The sequence below is a fragment of the Anopheles moucheti genome, chromosome 3 (assembly GCF_943734755.1).
Source record: "Anopheles moucheti chromosome 3, idAnoMoucSN_F20_07, whole genome shotgun sequence".
Lineage (NCBI taxonomy): Eukaryota > Metazoa > Arthropoda > Insecta > Diptera > Culicidae > Anopheles > Anopheles moucheti.
This window is the reverse complement of record NC_069141.1, coordinates 16,015,626-16,039,571: the sequence shown is the minus strand read 5'-3', so window position 1 is coordinate 16,039,571 and position 23,946 is coordinate 16,015,626. Positions and strand designations below refer to the sequence as shown.

At 43.3% G+C, this 23,946-nt stretch overlaps 2 protein-coding genes across 3 annotated transcripts in view; both read right to left on the bottom strand.

Moving 5' to 3' along the window:
• The window catches only part of LOC128300725 (inositol-pentakisphosphate 2-kinase), a 55,693-nt gene that overhangs the window by 29,971 nt on the left and 1,776 nt on the right, over positions 1-23,946 (bottom strand). The window lies entirely within an intron of this gene.
• LOC128300525 (odorant receptor Or1-like) lies at positions 18,585-20,398 on the bottom strand. The gene is made up of 9 exons (XM_053036614.1): positions 20,370-20,398; positions 20,086-20,311; positions 19,839-19,987; positions 19,470-19,767; positions 19,275-19,414; positions 19,000-19,204; positions 18,850-18,938; positions 18,713-18,785; positions 18,585-18,638 (listed from the first exon to the last, which is right to left on the bottom strand). The coding sequence occupies exons 1-9, from the start codon at positions 20,396-20,398 to the stop codon at positions 18,585-18,587; spliced, it is 1,263 nt and encodes a 420-aa protein (XP_052892574.1).

Sequence of the window (23,946 nt, the reverse complement as noted above, 5' to 3'; positions counted from 1 at the left end):
TACACACAGACACACACACACACACACATGCTCAAGGAACTCCTTGAAGGGAAGCGAACCATGTAGCCCTAAAGAGTCACGTTTCACCCGTGTACCAGGTCACTTCTCGCTGCGTTGACGTAGGGGCAGAACCGATTTGGTCGAAAGAAGAAAACGAAAATACACGTCTGCTGTAAAAGCCACCAAGAACGGTTTCAGCGGAAACCGTAGACCGCGGGGTGTAATTTCGGAGGCTTCGAGTGACTGCGACTGACGGATATGGTGACGCAAGGCAACCTCGGTACTGTGGGTTACACACACGGTAAAAAGACACTCCAACTGGAACACCTCCGAAGCCGAAGCGGATGTGAGCTGTAGCTGGGTGGTGTCGTAAGTATTCACGCAAACGTACACTTTCCAGCGCCGAAAAAAAAACGAACCCCCGAAAAAAAAAACATGTCATCCGGAGCAAGTGTAGAAGAAACTGAACCGTAGCGTAAAAAGACAGCGGCGATGCAGCAGCAAGGAGCAACACTTACCACAAACGATTGCACCCATTGCAGCAGGACCAAATGCAACCAGATACGCATCGGTCAATCATTAACAACATATGACTTTTCAGGCTTATTTATTAGTTTTTGGAGTTAAATAGTTCTAGCCGAGATGATACAAGACGTTTAAGTGTCTATGCTATAGTAAGAACCTTAAAACACATTTAAGTTTATCCCAGCATATCGAAATGTAAAAGAAATACGAGCTTGTTTAAGTTCGAAGCGCCACAAAGACGAATTATTCCAAACAAAAAATACTTTGTAAAACGACAACTTGCAAATGTGAGATGAAATGGTAATATAAATACGATATCAGAAGCTACTTGGTTATACTAATTACTCAAAGAATGTTGTGACAGCATTATCATTATCAGCGGTCTTCTGATTAGATTCATGTCTACCGTCCATGAAAATTGAAGAAAAACATTGCGCATGGAAAACCCCCAATTAAATTAATAATGCTTTTGATTTTAATCAGAAAACGATAAGTACAGAGAACAATAACATGAAGTAAAAAGTGTTAACAAACTATACGTGGTTCAAAATAAAAGCCCCCAGTGAAAGCTTTACTCTTTTACCAGCGGAGGATAATAATAGTAAATCATTTTTCTCAATGTGCCATAACGTTAAGCGAACCAACACACGATCGCGATTACGTGTGTGCGCACAATGGGCCCCAACGCACACAGACGCACATCGCCCAGAAGCATTAATGTCCATTTATCAAAACCACAATCCCTCACTCGGCCAAGGGTCTGCTGCCACACCCGCACGATTTGCCGATTTCCCATGAAACGTTTGCAAATGATACACCACACCGGCCATTGCGAGTGGCCCCCATTATGGGGCAATGGGGTTCGCCTTTTATGCTAGTCCCTGCTGGGCGAAGAAGCGAAGGGTTTGGGGGGGAGAAAAAGGTTAAGCATCCTTCGTTTCGATTGCACAGTAATAACGATTGCTTTTATTTTACCGTTCCAGAACTCAGTTTTTGCGCGCTCCTCTGCCACATAATAATCGCTTCTTTTTATCTGTGGCTTCCTTCCCTTCGGGTTGGTACGATTCCCCGTGCATTCTTGCGTGCCAAGAGGAAGGAGAAAACGAACCTGCCGAATTCTACCCAAATAATGGAAGGAAAACAACACGAGCTCCACACCAGCGATGGCGCGGGATGGCAAAAAACAAAAATGGGGGCGCACCACATCGTTGATAATAACAAACCGCCACGAAACCGGAAACCGAGGCTCGTCTTGTGTGGAATGATAGGGCAGGCAGCGTTTGGTTTTGATGATATCGACGAGTTGCACCTAAAAATGAAAACCAAAACCACCGACCACAACAAAAGGCCATGCGAACACAACGAAACACCACCGGCAGGAAAATGGCAAAAGAAAAGGTTGAAGCACCAAATGCCATCGGTTTGGAACGAAGGAAGTTGTTGAGTTTGTATGCAGTCTGCATGCCAAACACACCCGTATTTGCAGTAAAAACATATTTTTGGAGTGAAATTAAAGATTAAAACATTTTGGAAATTAAAAAAAAAAAACAAAAAATCGGGAAATTTTTGTCTGTTTACTGTTTTTTTTTAATTTACTTTCTTCGTGAATCGTCCAGCTGTTGGTGAGTCAGTTACATATATATTAACGAAATGTGTTGAATTAATGCACTAAAAGCCAACAAACAAGGCTTGAGCATGCGGGAAACAACAAATGGTACATCAAGAGATGCATTATGTCTAAAAAAAAATACGACCAGGAACTTCAGATGATCATTGTATTAGCAAATATTTCATCGGTGTTGTATATTTTTTATGGCGCAGTTATGGCAAATACTAAGCCTAAAAATGATATAAAATGGCTTGATTCTTTGTTGGGTTTTAATTAACATAATTTTTATTTGTACTGGAATTTATCATTTAAAAGGAAGTTGGTAAATTTTTACAGTTCCTAATGGACACACATTTTAACAAACACTTTTCATGCTAGAATCGTTAGCTTCCGAGAAAAATACGTTGGAATCTTACATGAACACTCAATAGTGGCAGGATTATCCATTTTCAGCTGCTTATACAAATGACAAACCTGGTACAGTCTAGAAATAAATTATTAGATCGTTTTTCTAATGAAAGCTTCGATCAGCTGCTCGACAAAAGTCAAAACAAAACAGTTTTTTAGCAGGTCCGAATCAGGATAGTTTTCTAAAATTGTAACCAAAATAAATTCATATAAAAGAATTATTTTAATAAATTAATTTATTTATTGTTTCAAAAAAAAATAAATTTTAAGTTTAATTTCTAATCGGTAATCGATTTTTCTCGGTATTTAGTTCCGCAAAAATGATCCCTTATATCATTCTGTATGTCATAATGCAATATCCTTTACGAATCTGTTCAGAATAATACAGTCCGGTACCTGGATTATTTGACAGATACAGACTGAAAGCTGAAGCGTTGTAACTTACTTTCTAAGCATCGAAAAATGTGAAACTTTTAGTCAGACGATATTTAACAGTTCATGAGCACAAAATTTGGTGCTGGAAAGATGTTAAAACTTCTGAAAGATAATTCAAAACCACACCGACGTGATATGACTTTATGGCTTTATTAGCCGAGTAAATCTTTATTGCAGACACTGCAGTTGAATCATCTCGATCAAATGAACGACCGTGCAACTATGGGCTGTTCGTAATTGCATATGCTTAGAGGCTTTACGACAAACTAAGTCTTCGCTGCAAGTCGTCAACGCAAAGTGCAAGTAGTTTATGACTGTGTCACCCTTGACCAAGTTAGTTTGTTTGTGTACCGTCACACACAACCATATTGCTATCGATCTCCGGTCCCTCGAACTTTACAGCCCGCCGTGTGTAACCGGCAGTGGTGCCAGTTTGTGGCAAACGTGTACACACGAACCAGACCCGGCAACAACGCACAATTTGCGTTGCCGCGGGTCTGGCAGATGCAAAACGATCGTCTGCACAGCGCGAAATGAAATGCGTACTGCGCAAAACTCGCCACGCCACACAATCGTCCCCGGGCAGCAAACTTTCGACAATCATGCGCGACGAATGACGAAAGCGCACTCATGTCCTGAGCAATTTGAATGTTTTCTTGCGCCCGCAATTTTACGATACTTTTCTCCACTTGCACACCGACGACAAGGGTGGGGTAGGGAAATTGGCCACATCCCGTGTCGTTTTGGGGTGTACCGAATCCGTGGAAAGAGTGCCGCCGCCGGATAACGAACAAACATGTCGCTGCTTATTAGTGTGCTTACTTTTTTTACGCCTTACTTCCCTTCGCAGTGCATCATTGCTGCAGTTGCATTGCACACGCACTGTGCACTCGAAGGCACGTTCGTCGAATCTGTCTTTTTCACTCAGCAAGGGGAGAGGGGGTTATTGGTGCCAATTTTCTGCATCCAGTGCCGATTATTTATTTATGTTTATGCTTTTTTTTTAGCTCGCATTTTCTTCACAGCCATTGCATTTTACTGGCCATTTTGCTGATAATTTAAGTGTCGGTTTGTTTTGCCGGATGACACAACGCAGTGCGACGAAGAAAGGCGAATGACCAGACGATCGACGGGGTTTGCACTGACTCATGATCACGTACACCAAAAGAGCGTGATGCTTTCAGTGCGAATTGTTGAGGACTTTGGGGAGTTTTTGCTAATTTAATTTCGCATACTGCGTACACGCGCATCACTCAACCTTCGGAGTCTTCCATTTTTTTTTTTGTTGTCGGCACTCGTCATAACCCGTTACTTAACGATAAAGAAGTGACCAAAATTGCACATCAAGCAGAGCAAGTTTTTGCTTGATTATTAATCACTTCCCTCAGCGCCACATGTGCGTCGCGCGTTGTCAAAACCTTCTTACAATCGGACAAGCAGCGGTAGGGAACTTATTCTCTTGTGGGTTACTCCGTAGCCCAATCCGACATGGACAAACCACGTACGCAAGTCAAGTGTCATCAGTAGCGCCAAAAGTCCATCGTTCGAGCTACAACAACAGTGCAATTAGTGTTGAGAAAACGATCGTATTAATTTTCATTTAACGTTTTGCATTCGGAGGTGTCGTGGAGGTGGCCCTTTGTACAGAGCGTGCCCTCAATTGCCAACCATCCTCGTCTACACTATCGAGGAGAGTTTCTATGTTAGACGATATACAACGATTTTATCGCTGCGTCGATAAATTAGTGTCTGTTACGACTCGGAGACGATTTATTTTTAAATATTCCTATCTGTTTAGTAAAGGTTAACATATTTTTAGTATTTTGGAGCGGCTTTGTGTGAAGTAAATTTATATCATACATGGTCCAAAATATTAATCTGATTGAAAAAACGAATACCTAATAATATTTTCTACTGAGTACCGAAGATTTGTATAAGAATAACTAGTATCTTTTAAATTGAAGTTCTTTGAAATTGTTAGCGTTCTTTTGCAATGTGACATACGATTCTTCAATATGAACTATAAACGACATGACTCCTGAATAGTCATGAGAAAACCCCAATTTTTTCCTATGTTTTTCCTATGGAAGTGTCCAACGCCGAAACATTCCGAAGACGATTTCGGATTATCTAAAAATCATCAGTCAAAAAGACGGAATTGATCGGTCAAAGCGATCTTCAACTGTCTGTGGGATGTTCTACTGGTTAAGAGTCAACTCTCTTCCGATTCAATTCCGAATTGGACTCTAGAGTCGGAGCGAATTCGTGAAACCCATCCCTAATTTCCCATCACTATCTCTGAAGCGGAATTCTGAGTTACATTAATGACTTTGGAATACTGAGAAAGAGCTCAACTCACTACACTGCAACATATGAAGGTCAGCAATGCCATTGAAATTGTGCTGATTTTAACAACTAATAGACAAGATTTATCGCACTTTAATTCAGTTTGTGACAATCACATTCCTAAACAAAACAAACCAAAAAAAAGAACACATTTACAAAACAACGCGCACTAATTGGTTGCATACGATTGTAAACGGAACCAAACCGTACGGCCGAAACGCGTTTCTCCTCATCAACCCACCCTTGGATCGTACGAACACAGGGCTGAAAAGTTCCAAGGCGAGGCAGAATATTTACCCCCCTTTTTTTTTCTTGTTCAACCATTGAACGTTGCGTTTTCTAAAACCTTCATTTTAATTTGAACGCTAGATAACGCTCTAAAACAGAACGACGGTGCAGCGTCAACGACCGGGCGGGCACTGCTGAAACTCAGGCAGGCCTTCGTCGCCTTTATGACCTTCGCCGCGAGAAGTGTATGTTTTTCTTCATCAAATGTTTGCGCGGTTTAGGTGATGGTTTGGTAAACCTGACGCGAGAACCGTATGTGACGATTCAACAGCACTCAGTGTGGAGGAGAAAAAAAGGTTTTAACTTCACACACTCTAAGCTCCTCCTGGTGGATGTGATGGTCCAGCTCATTAAACGCAGCCGAGATTTTGGCGATTTGGTTTAATGACCCAACGGCTGGCAGGGCCGATGATACTTGAGTAGACTGTTGACGGAGAAGAGCCGGTTTAGGACAAGCGCTCCGATTCGTCTCCAGAGACATTACATAACGATTTGCTTTCAAAAAAGGTAGAGCCGTTTTGCTTCAGCATCACGATCTCCAACAACCAACAAAACCGATCCTCTTACCGACTGCTGTGCGGTGTGTCAACGAGATCTTGGTTCGTTTATTCTTGTTTCGTTTATTCTTCGAGATGCGTCGCTCGCATGGTCAGATCTTTTCATCTAGATTGCCTGCCAGCAGTTGTTTACTTTCGGGGCTGACTGCTTTCTAAGCGATTACTGCGCTTTCCGACCTCGCTCTACCGAAATGGATGCGTTGGTACGGGAGGGAGGTGGTACTCAAAAGACAAAGCACGAGAGCATGATAAGACGTCATAAAACCATCTTTCCCAAGTTCACCCCTACAGCACACTCCTGTTTTCTTTTTAGTTCGTCCACAAGAAAACCACACTGAAGTAAGATAGAAAAGCAACATTACACCAGCATAACGAAAACACTCCACACACGGTTTTGTTCAAACCCGTGGGATCGTATTTTCTCATCCGCTTGTTGCGGAAAGCGTCAAACGAACCGAGATGCCATCCCATACGATGCGTGTTTCGTACGCGAGAGCTTAATTTATTTAGTTGCGTTTTTTTTTTCGTGTGTGTGTGTTTCGCACTCGTCTGTCCTCTTTTTGTCGTCGCTCCCCAAGCCCTGTCACTTTATCATTATTTGTGTCACTTCTTTTGATGCCATCACATCAGCAGCGCGTCATGCACGCGAAACATAGCGGCATCATGCACGAAAATGGCGAACCACCATCGTTGTACGCAGATGAACGTCAGCAACGCGATCGCACGTATGTCGCTGGAACGGCAGCAACGGAGACAAAGCGCCGTTCGATCCGCATGCGTGTTGATGTTGCCAGCTGCCAACCAGCGAGTATCACCCCCAGAGAAAAGAGGTTCCGACCGTGGTAAACACCCAATGGGGGAAGATGGAACAAAAACATTATAGAAGTATCCCTTAACCCGCAGTAGTAGATCGTACAGACCTGATTATAACCGGGCCAGAGACCGAAGCAACATCTGATGGCAATACAGCCCACGTGTGTATGTGACTATACCACGGACTCCATGCTTTTCTACCCTTTGTTTGGAGCACTTGCAGCACAGCCGGATCTGTTTGTGGTTTTGTTTTGGTTTACTTTTTGTTTCCACTGTGCGGGGACTCGAGATCTGCTGACGGCCGCATGCAGAAGATTTTAATAAACGGATATTTAATCAACACCCCCGACCCGATCTCGAACACTCGCTCTTTATTCTCATGCCACTTGTTGGGATAAGTGTCGCGACAAAGGAAGGGCACATCGTGAAGAACTTGCGGCACAGACACTTGCGAACCATCATCATATTGACCGTCAGACAGGAGGATCCTATCTTTATTTCGTGAACACGATAAGGTTTAAGTAGATTGTAATAACCCAATAAGCCACTGGTGATTTTGCGATAGCAGTGTTGTCCTTCATACATCCAGACCGGTTTCAAATCCCATCCGGACCCGGTTTTACCTGTTACCTTCGCTATTGGTAAATAAAGTCAAGGAAAGCCAGCACTGTAGCTCTACAATAACTTCTGTTTTCTTCATCTATGTTGCGGGTGGTGCTCCACTCTTTATGACGAATAAATTCTCAATACCTCAAGAGCAAAACCAATCTCTGTACTAGAGTCATGCACAGGTAGTCCCCGAGATAGGCGGTTCCTCTTATACGCGGATTCGGAGATACGCGATTTTTGGAAATTTGACAACTGAGCAGGTTTATAGCACAATATCTAAGCAAAAAGCTGAAAAATTGCTCTAAAATTCTGTTTTTGTCATATAAAACATTTTTTCCAACTCATTTTAATACAATCTTTCTAAAAATCGCCTGATTCGGTGAATAAATTAAGTGCAGAGCAGAAAGTCGACTCTGTGACTTTGAGGTATAAACGAAATTGCACCAGGATTCGTCTTATGCTAAAATTCGAGTTACGCAGATTTTTCCCGGATTATAGCAGTCCATTAAAATAACGTTTCTCGAGGACGGCCTGTACTTTTTTTCTTGTACACACCAGAGCCCAAGAGTCGAACCTGAGCTTAGTCAAAGATCTACCTTAGGAACAGTTCGTCTAAGCTACTATGTTTTGTTTCCGTTTGATAAATCCAGTTGCCTTGGATCTCCAACAAGTAGTCCAACAATTAGTTCAATTGTTTGACAGATATATTGTTGAGCTTAAAGCTTTCTGATCAAAGCCACTTAGATCTGCTGAAGTTGTAGTGTCAAACAAAAAGAAAAAAAAAGACATTACATGTTGAAGACAGAGAAAAGGAAACAGAAGTCATCTTTTATGGTTACATCTTAGTAATTTTCAATAAAATTCATATTTAACACCTCAAAACATTGTTATCATTATACAGCATGATCCTATTACACCAATAAAACGAGGTCTTACGGTGTTAGTAACAATGATATTAAATTTATTTGAATTTAATGATGGAAGCTACACAGCAAAACTGGTGAATATGCATTGATGTATATTAATTCTAACACTAAATATACTCCCGCAACACTTTTCCATTGGCGATGGCGCAATCATTACGTACCGGGTACATTGTCCGGTAATTGACACCTATCAACGTATCCGTACATCCCCCCATCGACAGATCATAGCCCTCGGTGTACTACAGTGCAAGCGGGGATTTTGCGTGGCCACGAGAACGTATTGGACGAGGTATCAATTGTTCTAGAGCTACCGAGCTCCTCATAAGCTTGCCGGTGCCGCTGCTCCATTCGCGTTGCTAAACAATTAAATGAAATTATTCCATCGTCGCTCATCAACCAAACTAGATCACCGGCATACGCGGGTGTGACTTCTCGGCGTTTTGAAGAGGACAAAATTTAATTTGTCATGATTACTAATTCACCTACGAGCTGTATTAATATTTCCCATTTACAGCCGACTTCTGTGAAGGATCATCCGTAGGGCATCTTTTCTCGATTGCCTTGTTTGGGAAGGTAAGCTTGGGCATGATCTGATTTGGGTAGTGATTTTTTTCCATTTACACAAAAAAAAACTTCCCCGAAAGGGGAAAAGGAATGCGCTGTGTGTACACATAATTATTATCAACCATGCCCCCGGGGCCAGTCAAAACGGTTCCAAATCCCAAACAACACGTTGCTGTTTGCGTAAACTTCACCGCTAGTGACGCGATTAGCGATGAGCTTATGCAACACCGGGCATCGGACTGCGGATCGGCAGAGGTAAATATTAACCATCTCCTCGCTTTAAAAGGGCATTTTGGTTAATCTCCTCTTTCGAGTGCCCCAACGTAAATAGAGACCACACCACGCACACACACCGCGGGGAAAGTGTTAAGCGCTTATTGCTTATTATTTGATTGAGTGGCCTTTTCTTCAAATGCTTCATCAAACGGCAAACTGACAACTGTGCGGTTCCTATATTTTTTTTTTCGTTGTGACCCAAGCAATTTGACCCGTTCCCGTCTTTTCCAACTGCGCACATTAAAGGTGAGGTAGTTGAGGTGCGTGCGGTGTTGGTTGATGCAAAATTGTTTTAAATTACCAACCGGTGTCATTCGTTTACTGGCGAGGGGTGGGGAACCGGGGCGATAGGCGATAGACCGGAAACTCACGCGTCACGCTCATATCTCGTCTACGTCAGGGCAAAAGATTGCAATCTAATTACACCCAAAGCGTACCCAAGGCGGTATGTGTGTGTGTGTCTAACGTGGCAACACCGGTGCTGGAGGTTTGAATAGTAATGGAAAAGCGTAAAAACCCTTACGTTGGTCAAATATCCCACAGTTCTCGTCGTTTCGTCTAAACCTATTGACAAAGCGAAAACGAGGAGGCGTTATCATGACGAACGACATACGCACTAGGATTGCCTATTGGGACCAACCTGGCTGTAAACCCGACACATCTCGACCGGAATTAGTTTATCAATTCAGGAAAGGGTGTAAGAATATTTTATTCAGCCCAAACACTCTGAAATTTGAGCTCAATTGGAGCAAAATAAATAAAACAAAATGATAAATAATCAATAAAATGTGTCGTTTCAACAAAAAAAAACCTGTGACAGATGACAATTTCACATCTGCTTCAGGGTAAAACAAAACAAAACCAACAACCCAACAGCCGGTTGAGATAAAGTATCAATGAAAGCTCTTATCTTACAGGTCAAAGCAGCAATACAGCACCGCAAAAGGGGAAGGGAAGATTACAATTCAAAATATGTATGTCAAATCATGTGTCGTACGATATGACGCTAAAAGAAAAAAAAAACCGGTAATGATAACCAGATAAGGCCTGATTCATGCCAACAGCAAACGTATGGAACACATTCTTGTTGTAGTCTGCTGAGCTCGATAAAGGGTAATTTTTTATATTAAAAATAATTTAAAAGATTACAAACGCTGCGATTCTGCAACACGCCTAGTAACGCCACTTATCCAGTGTGGTATACTAAAACAAATGGCATGTATCATACTTTACCCAGGGTGACTTCACCCGCTGGAATACTTCGGACTTGTTTAATGCGAGTAGTACTACGACGCAAGAAGTATCCCCCAAGAAATCCCTTGCCCCACACACAGGATTGACTGGTGAAGGGGGTCAGTCATGTTGCCGTAGTGTCAATCCACAGTGACATTCTTCTCCATTCGTAGTGACAGTGACTCAACCTGCACGGAGCAGACACCGTCCGGAGAGGGTGGGTAAAAAAAAGGAACACCAACAACCATCGAGAGTACCGTCAGCCAACCTAATTACACTCCCGTAAGTACGGTAAAAATCGGTACTAACGAACCGTTGAGGGTTTGCCACCCAGTGCCACACCGGCTGGTAGTACACACGGGCAACTTTGATCCGGAGGCAAGAAGGCTTCGCTAGCTGAATCGATTGTGTGTCTCCACCGGTGGGGTAAAAGAGCCACAGCACCACAGGAGAGTCGGAGCATTCGAACTAGTTGCTGAATAAAAAAAACGATGTGCAGAATACGAACCAAAGCCTGCCAGCCAGCCAGCCAGCGAGCCAGACTGGCAAGTTCCGTTCACCAAGAAGAACAGTTAAAACAGGCCTGCAAGAGTTCTTGTCGTTGGCCCGCGAACCAAGACACCGCGATGGAGGAGGGGGGGGGGGCACCTAGCACAATTACCCACATCCCCGGTGGTTCCACCCCCGTCCACGTCCGTGATCCGTCGTCTAGCAGCGAAATGTCAAACAATGGACCGAAAGCAGTCAGTGAGTGCTGCTCTCATTATGGGTGTTCGCGATGCAGTTCAAGAAAATGGTTGACTGCTATTCCGACCACTCCAACCCTCTCTCCCTCTCTCTCTCTCTCCAGACTGTGTGTGTGTGTGTGCACGTTTTGTTCACTGACTGGTTTTGTTTCTCCACGCCACGGCAATCAACGCGTCAAAGCGAGGTCTCTTGAGCAGAAAAAAAACAGCGACCGGTGTGTGTCGCGGCCGGATCGCCTTGGACCATTTCGCGGCAAAAAGGTTCACCCCCGGATGGTTCGCCCTCAAACATGGCCCCGAACGAGGGGGGGGGGGGGGGGGGGAGGGAGGTCCACCAAAATGGTTGAAACTGTTTAGCTCTTCGGATGCTTTTCACAGCAGCGAAACCTCCACCGATAAGCCATTCATAATTGGCTGGGCAGCAATCACGGAGTAGGTACATTGCGTTTCAAAAAAGGATTGTTTCTGCTAAATTGGTCTGTGATAATCGGTGTACCGTATTGGAACTTGAAACGAGCTGAACTCACATTAAAGATGGCATTCAATTTAATGTTGTACCAAGCGCATTTAATATGATCCTCGAATGATCTTACAAAGTATTATGCTTCTAATGTCAGAACTGTGGGTTGGACGAATAGCAAAGAACGGTAACGCGCACGCTTTAACAACACGTCTTACATGGGTTCAAATCTCAACATATCCATTCCATTCCATTATCCATACGGGGAGAACAAAATATTTCCTTGAAGGATAACTCAATCACTTCTGGGGTGAATTTTACTAATAAACCAAAACAATTATTAACCACATTTCTTATTTAACAAGAGATATTAAATTTGAAACTTACGATAAATCTGTTATATACGTGAAAAGTTGTAAGATCCAGAGAGGGTAAGGCTACCGTCGTAAATAACATTGGTTTGTAGTCGGCCGACTCTCTATTGCAAGGAAACGCTTTGAGTAACGATCAAGTGCTGCTCCACATTACAAAACCTCCGGTGGTATGAATTGGTTTTCGTGACCGATAAATTGTGCGCCTTCTGCATTCCAAAAACCCTCCGGTTTCTTGAGGTTCTCTCGGTACAAAAGCAGCGGTGCAGATCTGTTCTGTTTTCCCAAGTCCCGAACGAGAAACTGTGAAAGTATAATGTGTACGACGTTTTGACCCGATACGAACAGCAGAAATAAAGGCAACCCAACATGCAGTTGAATCAAACGCGCGATCGCTGCTGCAGCTGTGATCGACACAAGCCCGGGTCGATACAAACGCGCAGAGGAGAACAGATAGCGAACACAGAAAGGAAACCTCAATTTCACCCAGAGATTTCGATCGAAATATGTAACTGGGTCCCCCTTGCAACGAACAGCATTACTTCGTTTCCCCACCGGGACCGATTCGATACACGGACCCGTGCTCCACTAAGAAGGTCTGCACCACGAATGATGGCCGATCGGAATCATGGACCGGGGTTGAAACGCTTTGGGAACATTATTCCTGCTGCGCGTCGGTCTGTCATTGCTGGATTCCCGGCACACTCCTACACCGGACGATCGTAGACCGTTTCCCGAGACACCGAGTCGAGAGACACCATAACCGTAACCACCCTAGGAAGCAAGACGTCCACCAAGCCAACTGCAAAAGGTTATCGTGTCGTATTGATGTTCGCAAAACCTCAGCAAAACCTCGCTGCTGAGCACATAAAGGGCTAGGCAGAGGCGGTGCGGTTTTAAAAATTTATTTTCTTTTCTAGGACAGCAAAACAAAAACGGGCCCTCTGTTTTCCTGTTGGCTTTTACTCGATCGAGCAACCACAGAGAGATCACCGTCACCGTGAAACAGTGTGCGATCGTTCCATCGGGTCGTGTTCCCGGGCCTCATTTGCTGATGCGACCGATCGGTCACAGAGGTCCCCCCCTTCTCCTCCTTCCGATCGCGTCGTTTGCGTCCTGTTCGATCGAGGCGCAGGCACCGCACGCAGAAACAAAGGCAGGCGCGCAACCATTATCGCAGCCGCGCGCATATAGGTGGGCGAGGAAGCGTTTAAAAGCGTTTGGGTTTCACGTCTGGCAAAAGGTAAAAAGTGACAGATGGTCGAGTGCTGGAAAGGCTTACGCGGAGGGCTATCGAGCGCAAAAGGGGCCCTTGAAACATAAATACGGCGTTGTGCATTTGGTGCTCAATGCGCGGGGGAGCTATGTGGGTTTGAATGTGGTTATGCTGGCGTTTTATGCTTGAAAAACGAGAAAGAAAGAGAGAGAGAGAGAGAAAAACCCTTTTATGTGAAGAATACCATTCTCAAGATTGTGCCGGGTGTGTATACATAAATGCGCTAGTGCTGCGGCTCAATTCCCTGGTTCCCTCTGCTCGGCCGAACCACACAAACACATGACGAATGGACGCCATTGCTCGCACACCGAGCTATAGACATCTTCGGCTGCCGGTGTGGAATGGTGGAATATTTTCATAGAACCATTCGAAACTCTACACCATCGGCACCGTCGCTGTCGGCAGTCGGCTTGATTCGTTAGCGTGTCCTCGATTGTACGCATCGTTTTCGTTGGCCTTTTTTGACCCAAGTTGCCTCTTCAATCACAGTCCTACGGCATCACAGTCTGTTGGGCTAGGCACTGGAACACGCACAAGGGAACATCACAAAAACCCAAAGCCGAACGAAAAAAAGACAAGTGGAACGAGAAGACGGAGTAGAACTTCAACCTGAACGAAAAAATGCACCGATTGCTGCGACTGTTCGCTCGGTGTGTGTGCTCCGTGTTGGGTCGAGCATTAAATAATATGCACCACCATCCATCCAAGCACACCATCCGTTCGGGGAAAAAATTTAGAAGAAACAAGCATAAACACACACTACTGGTCTGGTGCGGGTTTGGGTTTCCTTCTTTTCTGTTTAATTTCGGAATAATCGGAAAAGGGCTCCCCCGGTACAACTGTGTGCGTAAATTAATAACATAAGCCTGTAGTAGCTGGAGCAGCTATCTCAAGTGCGCTCGGTAGCATTACGATAGACGATCGCGATGTGCAAGGGGACCAATTGCGTACTGGTGAAGGTGCACCGTTGTAGCCGTCGTAGTCCTCTCGAAATCCATTACCCTCCACCAGTCACTTTACCACTCGTGGCCTAGAGCCTGAAATGTCTTTTCCAAGTAAATATTGGTAGAAAAGAGCCTTCGCCTTCGTAAAAGGAGGACACAGTTTTGTGATGGTAGCGCGTATGTAGAGTAAACAGCTCAGTTTGTTCAACGTAAGCCGGTGAGGAAGCTGAAATTTAGAATTTTAAGCTTCTTGAAACCTCGAGCCTTGATATTGATGCTGTACAAAGCATTCATGAATGAACGGACGGAGGAAGGTATTTGCTGGGATTATCAAGAGAAAAATAAAACCTCTAGTTCCAACAGTTTACTATACATAGTACACACAAAATTCATAAAGAATTTTGGTAGAAAAAGCACTAAGGGTAGTTTCTCGTCATGTGTGGCTCATATTTAATAAGAGCATATTTTAAAAGTTACCAGCACTTTAACTTTGGACAGCCGTTAGCAACTGTAGGGGAACGTTATTAGGGAACTGCAATGTTTAAGGCAGTGTATTTGATTGATTTTATGTATTCTATCCGTGAATAACTGAATACGAAATATATTAAAAACAATTAATCTCTCCGAATGGTGGAATAAATTTAATTTGATATCTGAAAACGAATTAAAACATAGATTTTTGTTGATGGGTTAAACTAAATAAGCTATGTTTGTCCCAAAATTAGCCAAGCATCGAAAACAGAGCTGAGCTCTTCGAGATGTCTCTCTTCAAGGAATTAACAAAAAGGAAAACGAAAATAATCTCCTACTATTTGCTGCTCTTAAAGTAATTGAACGAGATGAAAAAAAAACAAATAAATAAAATTAAATGTCAAAAATAATATTTCTAAGATAAAGTGTACTCCATGGCAATAGACATTGATTTAGCATCACGAAAAGTACGTTGCTCATTCGGTAATCTCATTTTAATTTTAATACTATTCGCAAAGCACTTCAATCTACTGCCTCAACCGTCAAGCTTGCTGCATATATGTGTGGCCACTGAAACTGCAACTGCAGCCCTCTTTCCGCAGCGAAACGTGCGTGTGTAGTAACAGTGCAGTTGAATGCAGTCGATTAAAATCTTCCAGAGTTCGACATAAAAACCAAAACACGAAAAAAAACAAACGGCATCTCATTACTCACATACCTACATACACCGGACACAAATACACCGGAGAAAAAAGTAGCAGCAGCTGCAAAGGAAACGATTATATTTTCCGGTTCTCTTTTATTTATGTTTGCTTCCTTGCTACTTGTTCTTCACAGCGGGCCGATGGAAAACCGACTGGCCGTTCCAACGGCGCAACATGGCGACGAGTTTTGTGAGCCAGGCTATCCCGGGCTATGTTTTATGTATGTTATGCTCTACCAATGCAACGCATTAATGTGTCAGGTTTTTTTTTTTTGTTGTTAACTTTTGCTCTTCGTTCGTTCCCCGTCACCGGGATCGCTTTGATCTTCCTCGGGGCATTCTATGGGTGGTTTGGTATAGATTTTGTTTTGTTTTTTCGAAATTCGTTTAATGTCTTGGACTCTATTTTACTCATCATATGGTTGGGTTTTGTTGTGCTACTGTGTTTGTGTATTTTATATCAGAGGCGCTTCTGCATCGCCATCGCTGCAGCATAACAGCTGTAGCACATGTGCATGTGATGATCGTGTTAAATGTTCTAAATAAATATATTTTTTCAACCATTAATTATTTGATTTCCGTACTGGGGTGTACATTTAATTGATATTGTGTTTAGTATTGCTACAGCATCCATAGCGCAGTAAGCCAGCACCTGCGGCACAATCGCTGCCATTGTGTTTATATCGTTTGCTAAAACAATTTCTGCATTCTAGCCCGTCCACTGTCCAACTGGTGGCTGTGTGACCATCCGAGGAACGTGCATACATCCCCCAGAGCGTTCTGCGATTATCACTGATCGTGCGACATAACAATGTATAGAAAGATGGCGATAAATTCGATAAGCACATGCGGTACAAGCATGCAACCGAGCAAATCGACAAACTATTCCCCCGTGTGGACTACCGCGCGACGTACCCTCGTCCAACATGGGTCACGTTCGCGACCCGTACGTCGGTCGGGGACAGATTATTTACTTGTACTGGGTTTTTTTTTTGTGTTCTGAGACACGACAACACTCCACTATTATCTCGCCGTAATCGGTTGGCAATGTGAATTGATCCTGACGTGGATTTGAGTTACGTAAAGTACTGGAGGGCTTTTTATTGATACGTACGTACACTACAAAACTAGCTTGCTTTATCAAATGATTACTTTTTTCCACTTTTTCCATACCATATGTTGGTTAAGTAAGCTTAATTTCAGTGTTTGGGCAAGGTACGTATACGCTTTCTGCAATATTATGGCCTAATTTAGCATGCAATTTTATTTGTTTGTAAGAAGTCTATAAACTAGAGAGTTGAAAGGATGTATCTTAGAATAGATGTGCCCTCGTCCAAAATAAAAACTAAGTATTTGTAGAATATATAAAATAACAGATAACAGATTATCTGTAAATAAATAAAACACAAGACTAAATACATGAAAAAAGGAAAGATAAAGCAAATGAAAAGTAAACCAAACAGAAGATAAAAGAGCACAATAAAATACCAAAGACAGTGATAAAGAAAAAGTCATCAGTAAATAACTGGTAAAAATGAAGGAAATGCACACAATCAAGACAAAATAAAAATAAAAAACAAACAATAAAGAAAAAAAACAAAGTTCAATCCTCGGTAAAGCTGCAATCGAACATTGCAAACTGGCACATGAAATGCATTAAATGTTATGCAATCGGTATTGCTTTCTCCAACTCACATACCCGCCTGGCGTTGCCTATTAAATCCTCCCCTCCTTACCCCCCTTCCCCATCAGGCGGTAAAATCTGCGGTAAAGCTTTCCATGTCAACGGCCCTTGGAAAGCTGACCGCAATCGACGGTAGGTCTGAATCCGACACCTACTACTACTCTACCCGCAGTTCGTAAATCCCTTTCGCCACAAACCGCGCAACGGGGTCTCTTCCGTTTCCGATTCTTCGGCATTTGGCGATTTTTGAGAAGCTGAATAATTTCACTTTCCACGGGCAACACAGCAGTGTAACCCCCCTGTTCCCCTTCCTCCCTCTCCCAGCTAGTAAAATGGGATCGTTAGCCAGCGGTCGCTTATCGACCATCTGGTCTGGGGACGGCTAAGGGGGGGGGGGGGGGGGGGGGGGGTGTGGGTTGCAATCGCGCACCCACCACAATCAAGTTAATTTATCGAAAACGGTCTGTCTAACCACTCCGACATTTCCCCCATCGCTCCTGGCCGGGTTTGGTCGATTGTTACCTTCCCACACGTATGTTGGCGTTTATTTTCTTCTATTACAAAAAGAAATAAACCCACGAAAAAGGTAGGCATCTTTTTTTTAGGTTCGCGAGCAGCCATACACACATACACACACACAAACACACATCCGATCCGGTTGGCGAATTAGAAGGCGATTGCAATTGACGGTGCAAAATTACGGACGCTCATTACCACCCGCCTATATACCCCACCACCACCCCCGAATGGAACAGAGAGTGCAGGGGATGGCAAACCGGGTCAGCGTCTGTGTGCGTACCGGTGCATGTGTATGGGTGACCAGTGCTGCACAGCTTTTCCGCCCGAAGTGCAAACACTTCCCGGAGAGATAATACGCACCGTGGCGTGGTGGTTGCAGTTTCTAGCTGCGCATACAATTTGGCGTTTGCTCTTTTCCCTAATCTCACTGCCATGGGGACGTAATTGCACGTTACGAAACTGCCATGCACGAAATTTGCACAAAGAGAGACATGCTAATCTGCTATGGGTTCCATCGATAGATGATACTCAATCCGTAATACAGCAGACAGTCAACGTTACAATCAATTGACGTAATTAAGACTTTGCATCAAGATCAAAATGATGTTATAAGCTTGCATGAGAAAACTTGATCTTGATCAAGTAGGAAAACAACTCCACGATTTTGCTTCGGTGCGCAATCTAGCAGCAAGGGTGAAAATATTATGCATTTATTGTCTAATTAAGCATTCTAAGCGCTACTTTTCATTATCAAACTTCATACAATAAGCTATATAAGAGTGTTACATTTTCGTGAGTTAGAACCTCTCATCCAATCGCATCTAATCCGTCATCGATCGCAGAACGGCCAGGTAGGAGTACGATGTCTTGAGGATCTAAGAAAACTCCACTTAATCAATCAAACATTCCATCCATGCCGTCCGTCACCATCAACAACTGTTTTCCTTACCGTCACAAAGGTTTGCATGCTAAGCTCGATGGTAAATATCTTTCTGGCATTACACTTTATGCCTTCAGCGGTTCTAAAATTAGTAGCAAACAAATTAATAAAATTGCGAGAAAAAAGAACATCTTCCACTTTCTTACAACAGCTGAAACGCTATCAGTAACTTCCTTGTTTTGATGTCCATATCCGGGTAATTCACGAACGCAGTCGCTTGGTGTACCTTTTGGGACTTGAAAGTTCAGTTGCATTACGGTGCCGGTTCTACTGCCGTCAATACTATTTTCCCTTACCATATAGGTAACTTCGTTTCCAAAATAACAATACTGTACCACCTGTATAATGAGACATACGAGGTAGCAAAGCGCCTTGATGGCTTCCTCATTTGTGGTGACATCCGTTAGCAGACGAAATTCAGTAATGCAGAGTATCAGCACGGAACAATAAAGCTGGCAGAGCATTGGTCCACTGAACAGTTTTAGCACTTCGCGAAGGAACCTTAAAGCGAGCAAAATTGCACTTACATTTCCTGCCTGTGTTCAATTAACTAGCGCATTAAGTAACCAACCCAGTTACTTCCTGGTGAAAGATGATACATTGGAGCAGTTCGTTGTAAACTCCATCACTTGAATGTTTATATTGACCAACCGTCGCCACCATCATGACGCTTTTATTATCAACCTCTCGCGTTGCGTTCTGATGTCCTACCTAAGTGAAGAAGTTCATTTACTTATTAGGAATTCTCAAACCATGTCTACATCACCTTCATGAGCTGTATCTGTACTCGATCGAGGTGAGCGTTCGTGAGGGCAAGCAGTGCAGCTACCAGCGAGTCCCACGAAATATTAAACGACGCATTGAGAAAGATGGCAACGTACTGGTAGACGAGTACCGCGTAAAATCTCCAGTACGGTGAGGTATCATCTGCTCCAGGCCATGATGGAACTAGCATGGTGGTGTACATGCAAGACATCACCAGCCAGCTAGTAACTAACCCATCGGAGAAGATAAAGTAACTGGTCCAGAATATGGTTGTATTTCTGCGTGCCCGTTCCAATGGTCTGTAAAATCGAGGGGCTGATTTAACATGCTTCCTAAGTTTAGCGAACTAAACTAAATAGCGAACACTTACACACGTTCCTCGGCATTTCGTGGCTGGTACAACTCTCCTTCCAATCTGCGCACAAGCTGCTGTATTTGGGACATATTTTTGTAGAAGAATTCCATCTTTAGCATCAGCACAATCTGGGTTAGGAGTATGAACATTCCAGCAAACAATTCCTGTCGAAAGCGGTTTTATTTTATGCCCCTGTTTCTGAGTTCCAAAATTTACAGCACAAACAAGCAAACATATTTTACAGACAATTTCACTCGCTTACCTGACGCGTAGTCACGGTGAAGTTGTAAGCGATCTGTGTTGCAATGCTCAGATAAATAAACAAGATCCGGAACAGTATACCCTTCATACGATACCACCAGAGAGCATTCGTGTCCAGGCCCTCATCAGGCCAGGCGTAAAAGATTCCGAAGATGAACAAAATCATACGCAGCGAAGGAAGCAACCTTTTTGGATTTTCTTCTCGCGCGATAAAGAATTTTTCCACTCTGGAATTACGGTTAACAACTGTCAAAAATGACGTTTCTCCCTTTAGATGCAACTTACTTTGTCTTCCAGAAAAGAAACTTTGCCATGTCTGCACCGGTGTAGTTAACAATGGAAAATGTCCTCAAAGAAATTCAACTGCACACCGATTGACCAGATCCTTTTGATCTATTGGCCACCTAATTTACACTGAATACTTCATAATGCACCAATTGTCCTTTGGCGGCACAAGGTGTTGCTTACCCATGACGATTATGATGAATATTTTAAAAATAATATTAATTTCGATTGAAGCTGGTTTTATTGCTTTTTTTTCTTGTTTTATCGTGTGTCATGTCATCAACTACTCCAAAGAACCAATTCCAATTATTGAAATCAATATAATTTGACATCTATGTCAGTTTCTTGGTTTACTGGGATGTTCTGAAATTATTATTGCTCTATTATAGGTCCATATTCCGTATCTATGCCGTTGGCAAGCTGATTATGACAGCCGACGCCTCCTTTGATAGATAATAATTGAATATATTGGATGCCTATTGAGCGTCTTTAAATTAATTAGATTTAACTCATAAGAATAGAGGATAAATAAATACACATACTTACATAACTAAAACCAAAACCTTCCAATTAGTTTATTTTAATATTTTAAATGTAATAATTTTATATTATCAAACCGATTACAATCTTAATTGGTAAGCTTACATCATTTGATGGCAAACAAATACCATACCATCATTTTATGTAAATATTAGCATTATATAAGTGATAAAATCCACTTCAATCATAACAAAAAATCGATAAATTATCATTTATTAAATATTCCACTTCAACGGCTAAATCTCTTCCGCTATGTTCGTTATCAATCATTGCACCGTTGTATTTGATTGATAAGGAAATAACAAATAGTACATGTGGGGTGGTTTACAGCAAACCCCTGTAACCACCCACCCAGTTACGAACGACAAAATAAAAAGCGAAAAGAAAAAGTGTTTGCTCAAACTCACCACCAACCACCACATCATCATCGGTCACTGAACCGCTTTTAGCGCAATGGTGCTGTAGGTAGGTACTCTATCTAATCTTACTGCACAGTTCTGGTACTTTCAAAAACCCCGCGACGATCGTTGCAACAAATCAAATCACTGTATGCGCACTCTGTGTCGATCCCCGGTTCGATCCCGGTCCATCTCGTTAGACATTTCTTTGGCTTTACTCTCTCGCTCCCTCTCTCTCTGTCGCCAATCGGGTAAAGTATCACCCAATGTCCTCAATACAACAATCCGTGATGGGCGATCGTAAGCACCCATCATCCGTTTCTTGCCGTTGGGGTGATGGCGTTCGAGCCAAATCTCGAGAAAAAGCCACATAGCACCCACCACCCCATAGGACCCAACACACAGACACACACACACACACACACGCGCGATCGCATCACGTCCCTGGAGCTCGTGCCTTTCGAATCTACGCGGGCCATGGATGCAAGGGGTCGCTGGGCCGGGCCGGGCACTACCAGCGCTCACACGATGGGTTTCGATACGATCCGTAAACCAACCAAACCGGATTCGTTACGATGGCCAACCCCTCCCCACCTCCCTATGCGAATGGAGCGATGGAAGGGTGGGTGGATGGATCACCGGGGTGGCCGCTGTGTGCAATCCTTTCGCCGAACCGAACTGGTCCAAAATAGATTGGTTTCGTCGTGCGGAGGGTTTTTCGAACCTTTCCTTTGGATTTCTACTCCACTCGCGCGATCCGGTGCGCCAGTCACGACCGGACTGGAAAAAGGTGAAACGGTGGCGAGATGTCGACGTCGCTTTGCCCCGGTCGCGGTCAAAGCCCGCGGAGGCAAGGTACGAAAGCAACAGAAAAAAAAGGTGTGAACTGTTTTCAAACGTTTATTGGCAACGTGCCACCGCGTGTGTTGCAAACGTTGGCTGCGCCTTTCGCGAGCAATGTGAGTAAGCAAATTTGTGGACCACACTTTGTGGAGGGAGACGCGATTATTTCTAGCGACCGTAGCGACCTCTTTCGTAGTTTGTGTGTGCTTTTTTCTTTCATTACAATCATTTAGTAAAGTACTGTCACTAAAATGGGGGGTCTTACGATACCCTTTTTTATGCTCAACGCTTTACCCCAGGCTTCGGTGCTGGACAAACTCATCAAACAATAGCTCATTTTTGCTGCATCGTCGTCCATGAAAGTATCGATTAGAAGTGCGAAAGGGATCGCACCTCCCAGCAGCAGGACCGTATAATGACTTTACGATTCGCCGTTGACCGTGATTTGGGCCTCATCGTGTCTCTTTCACGCGTTGTCGTGGAAATATTTCCCTCGATCTCTCGTGCTCTTTCCCGGTGCCAGGGGGGTAGAAATGACCTCCTACCTTCAACTCGACGAAATTATACCGAGACACCGCGAGATCGTGACGGACGCCCATGGTTCATTGCTCCAAATGACGGTGGAGCACTTCGCTTGACGCGATATGCTTTTTAATACCTCATATAAACCGGTGCGAGACGTGACGAGACCCAGCGGTACGAAACAATAGACTATAAGAAGTATCTAAGAAGGGGCCAACTATCAGCCCCACTCGGTGGAGCGAAGAAATTGATAGAGTGCAAAGAAAAACAAACCTCAGTAAAGTTTATACATATAATATACATAAACAATATGTACGCGTAGTAGCTTATATTGGAGTTTCATTGCTTTGACATATGCAGCCAAAGCTCGCTGTTTAATTCCGCCTAATTTTTCCGACTATGTTTGACTATGTAAAGGTTGATTGGTATAAAAATTGACCAAATTTTTCGAACAGATCGAAATAAATTCTTGAGATAAACGAAGTTTACTCAAATGTTTAACAGAGGACGTCTTCAGTTTTTACTTGCTTTTCCGGCGCTACAACCGCTTTACGGTCTTGGCCTGCTCTAAAGGAGCCCTCTAAACCTCTCACAGTCGAGCACCTTCGTCTATTAATCCAACGGCATCACTCCATCTCAATTTGGTCCTACCACGTCTCCTTTGTCCATATGGACGACCTAAAAGGACTTTTCGGGCCGGGTCGACCGGTGTCATTCTCATGACGTGACTAGCCCATCGGAGCCTGGCGAGTCTAATCAACTGTACGACAGTGAGTCCGCCGTACAGTTCATAGAGCTCGTCCTTGTAGTGGGTCCAACATTGTCCTTCCACACATACGGGGGACCAAAAAACAAGGTTAAACTTGTTTCGTCAGTTTCGGACAACGTCCACGTCGCAAAGGCGTATTTGAGTACTGGAACTATATAAGATCATGTAGTACGATCTATATAAGAGTGAGTACTGGAACTATATAAGAAGCTGAACACTACAGGACAGGCGCCATAACCCATCCCGATCAGAACTCCTCATACATAGGAATGGTCATAAAGCTACGATCAAACAAGCCAGCGTGTAGCGTAAAACCTTCGTAAATAAAGCGAGTTTGACAAATTCTATTTAAAACTCTTTGATTTATATCAAATAATAATTTTATAGAAACAAAAAACGAAAGGAAACCATCTGCTCCATCAGTGTATAATGTTTCCGGCAAGGCTCTAGTTTTGATGGTGGCCATTTCAATGGTCTACTAGCACCATATCCAGCAACTACTTTT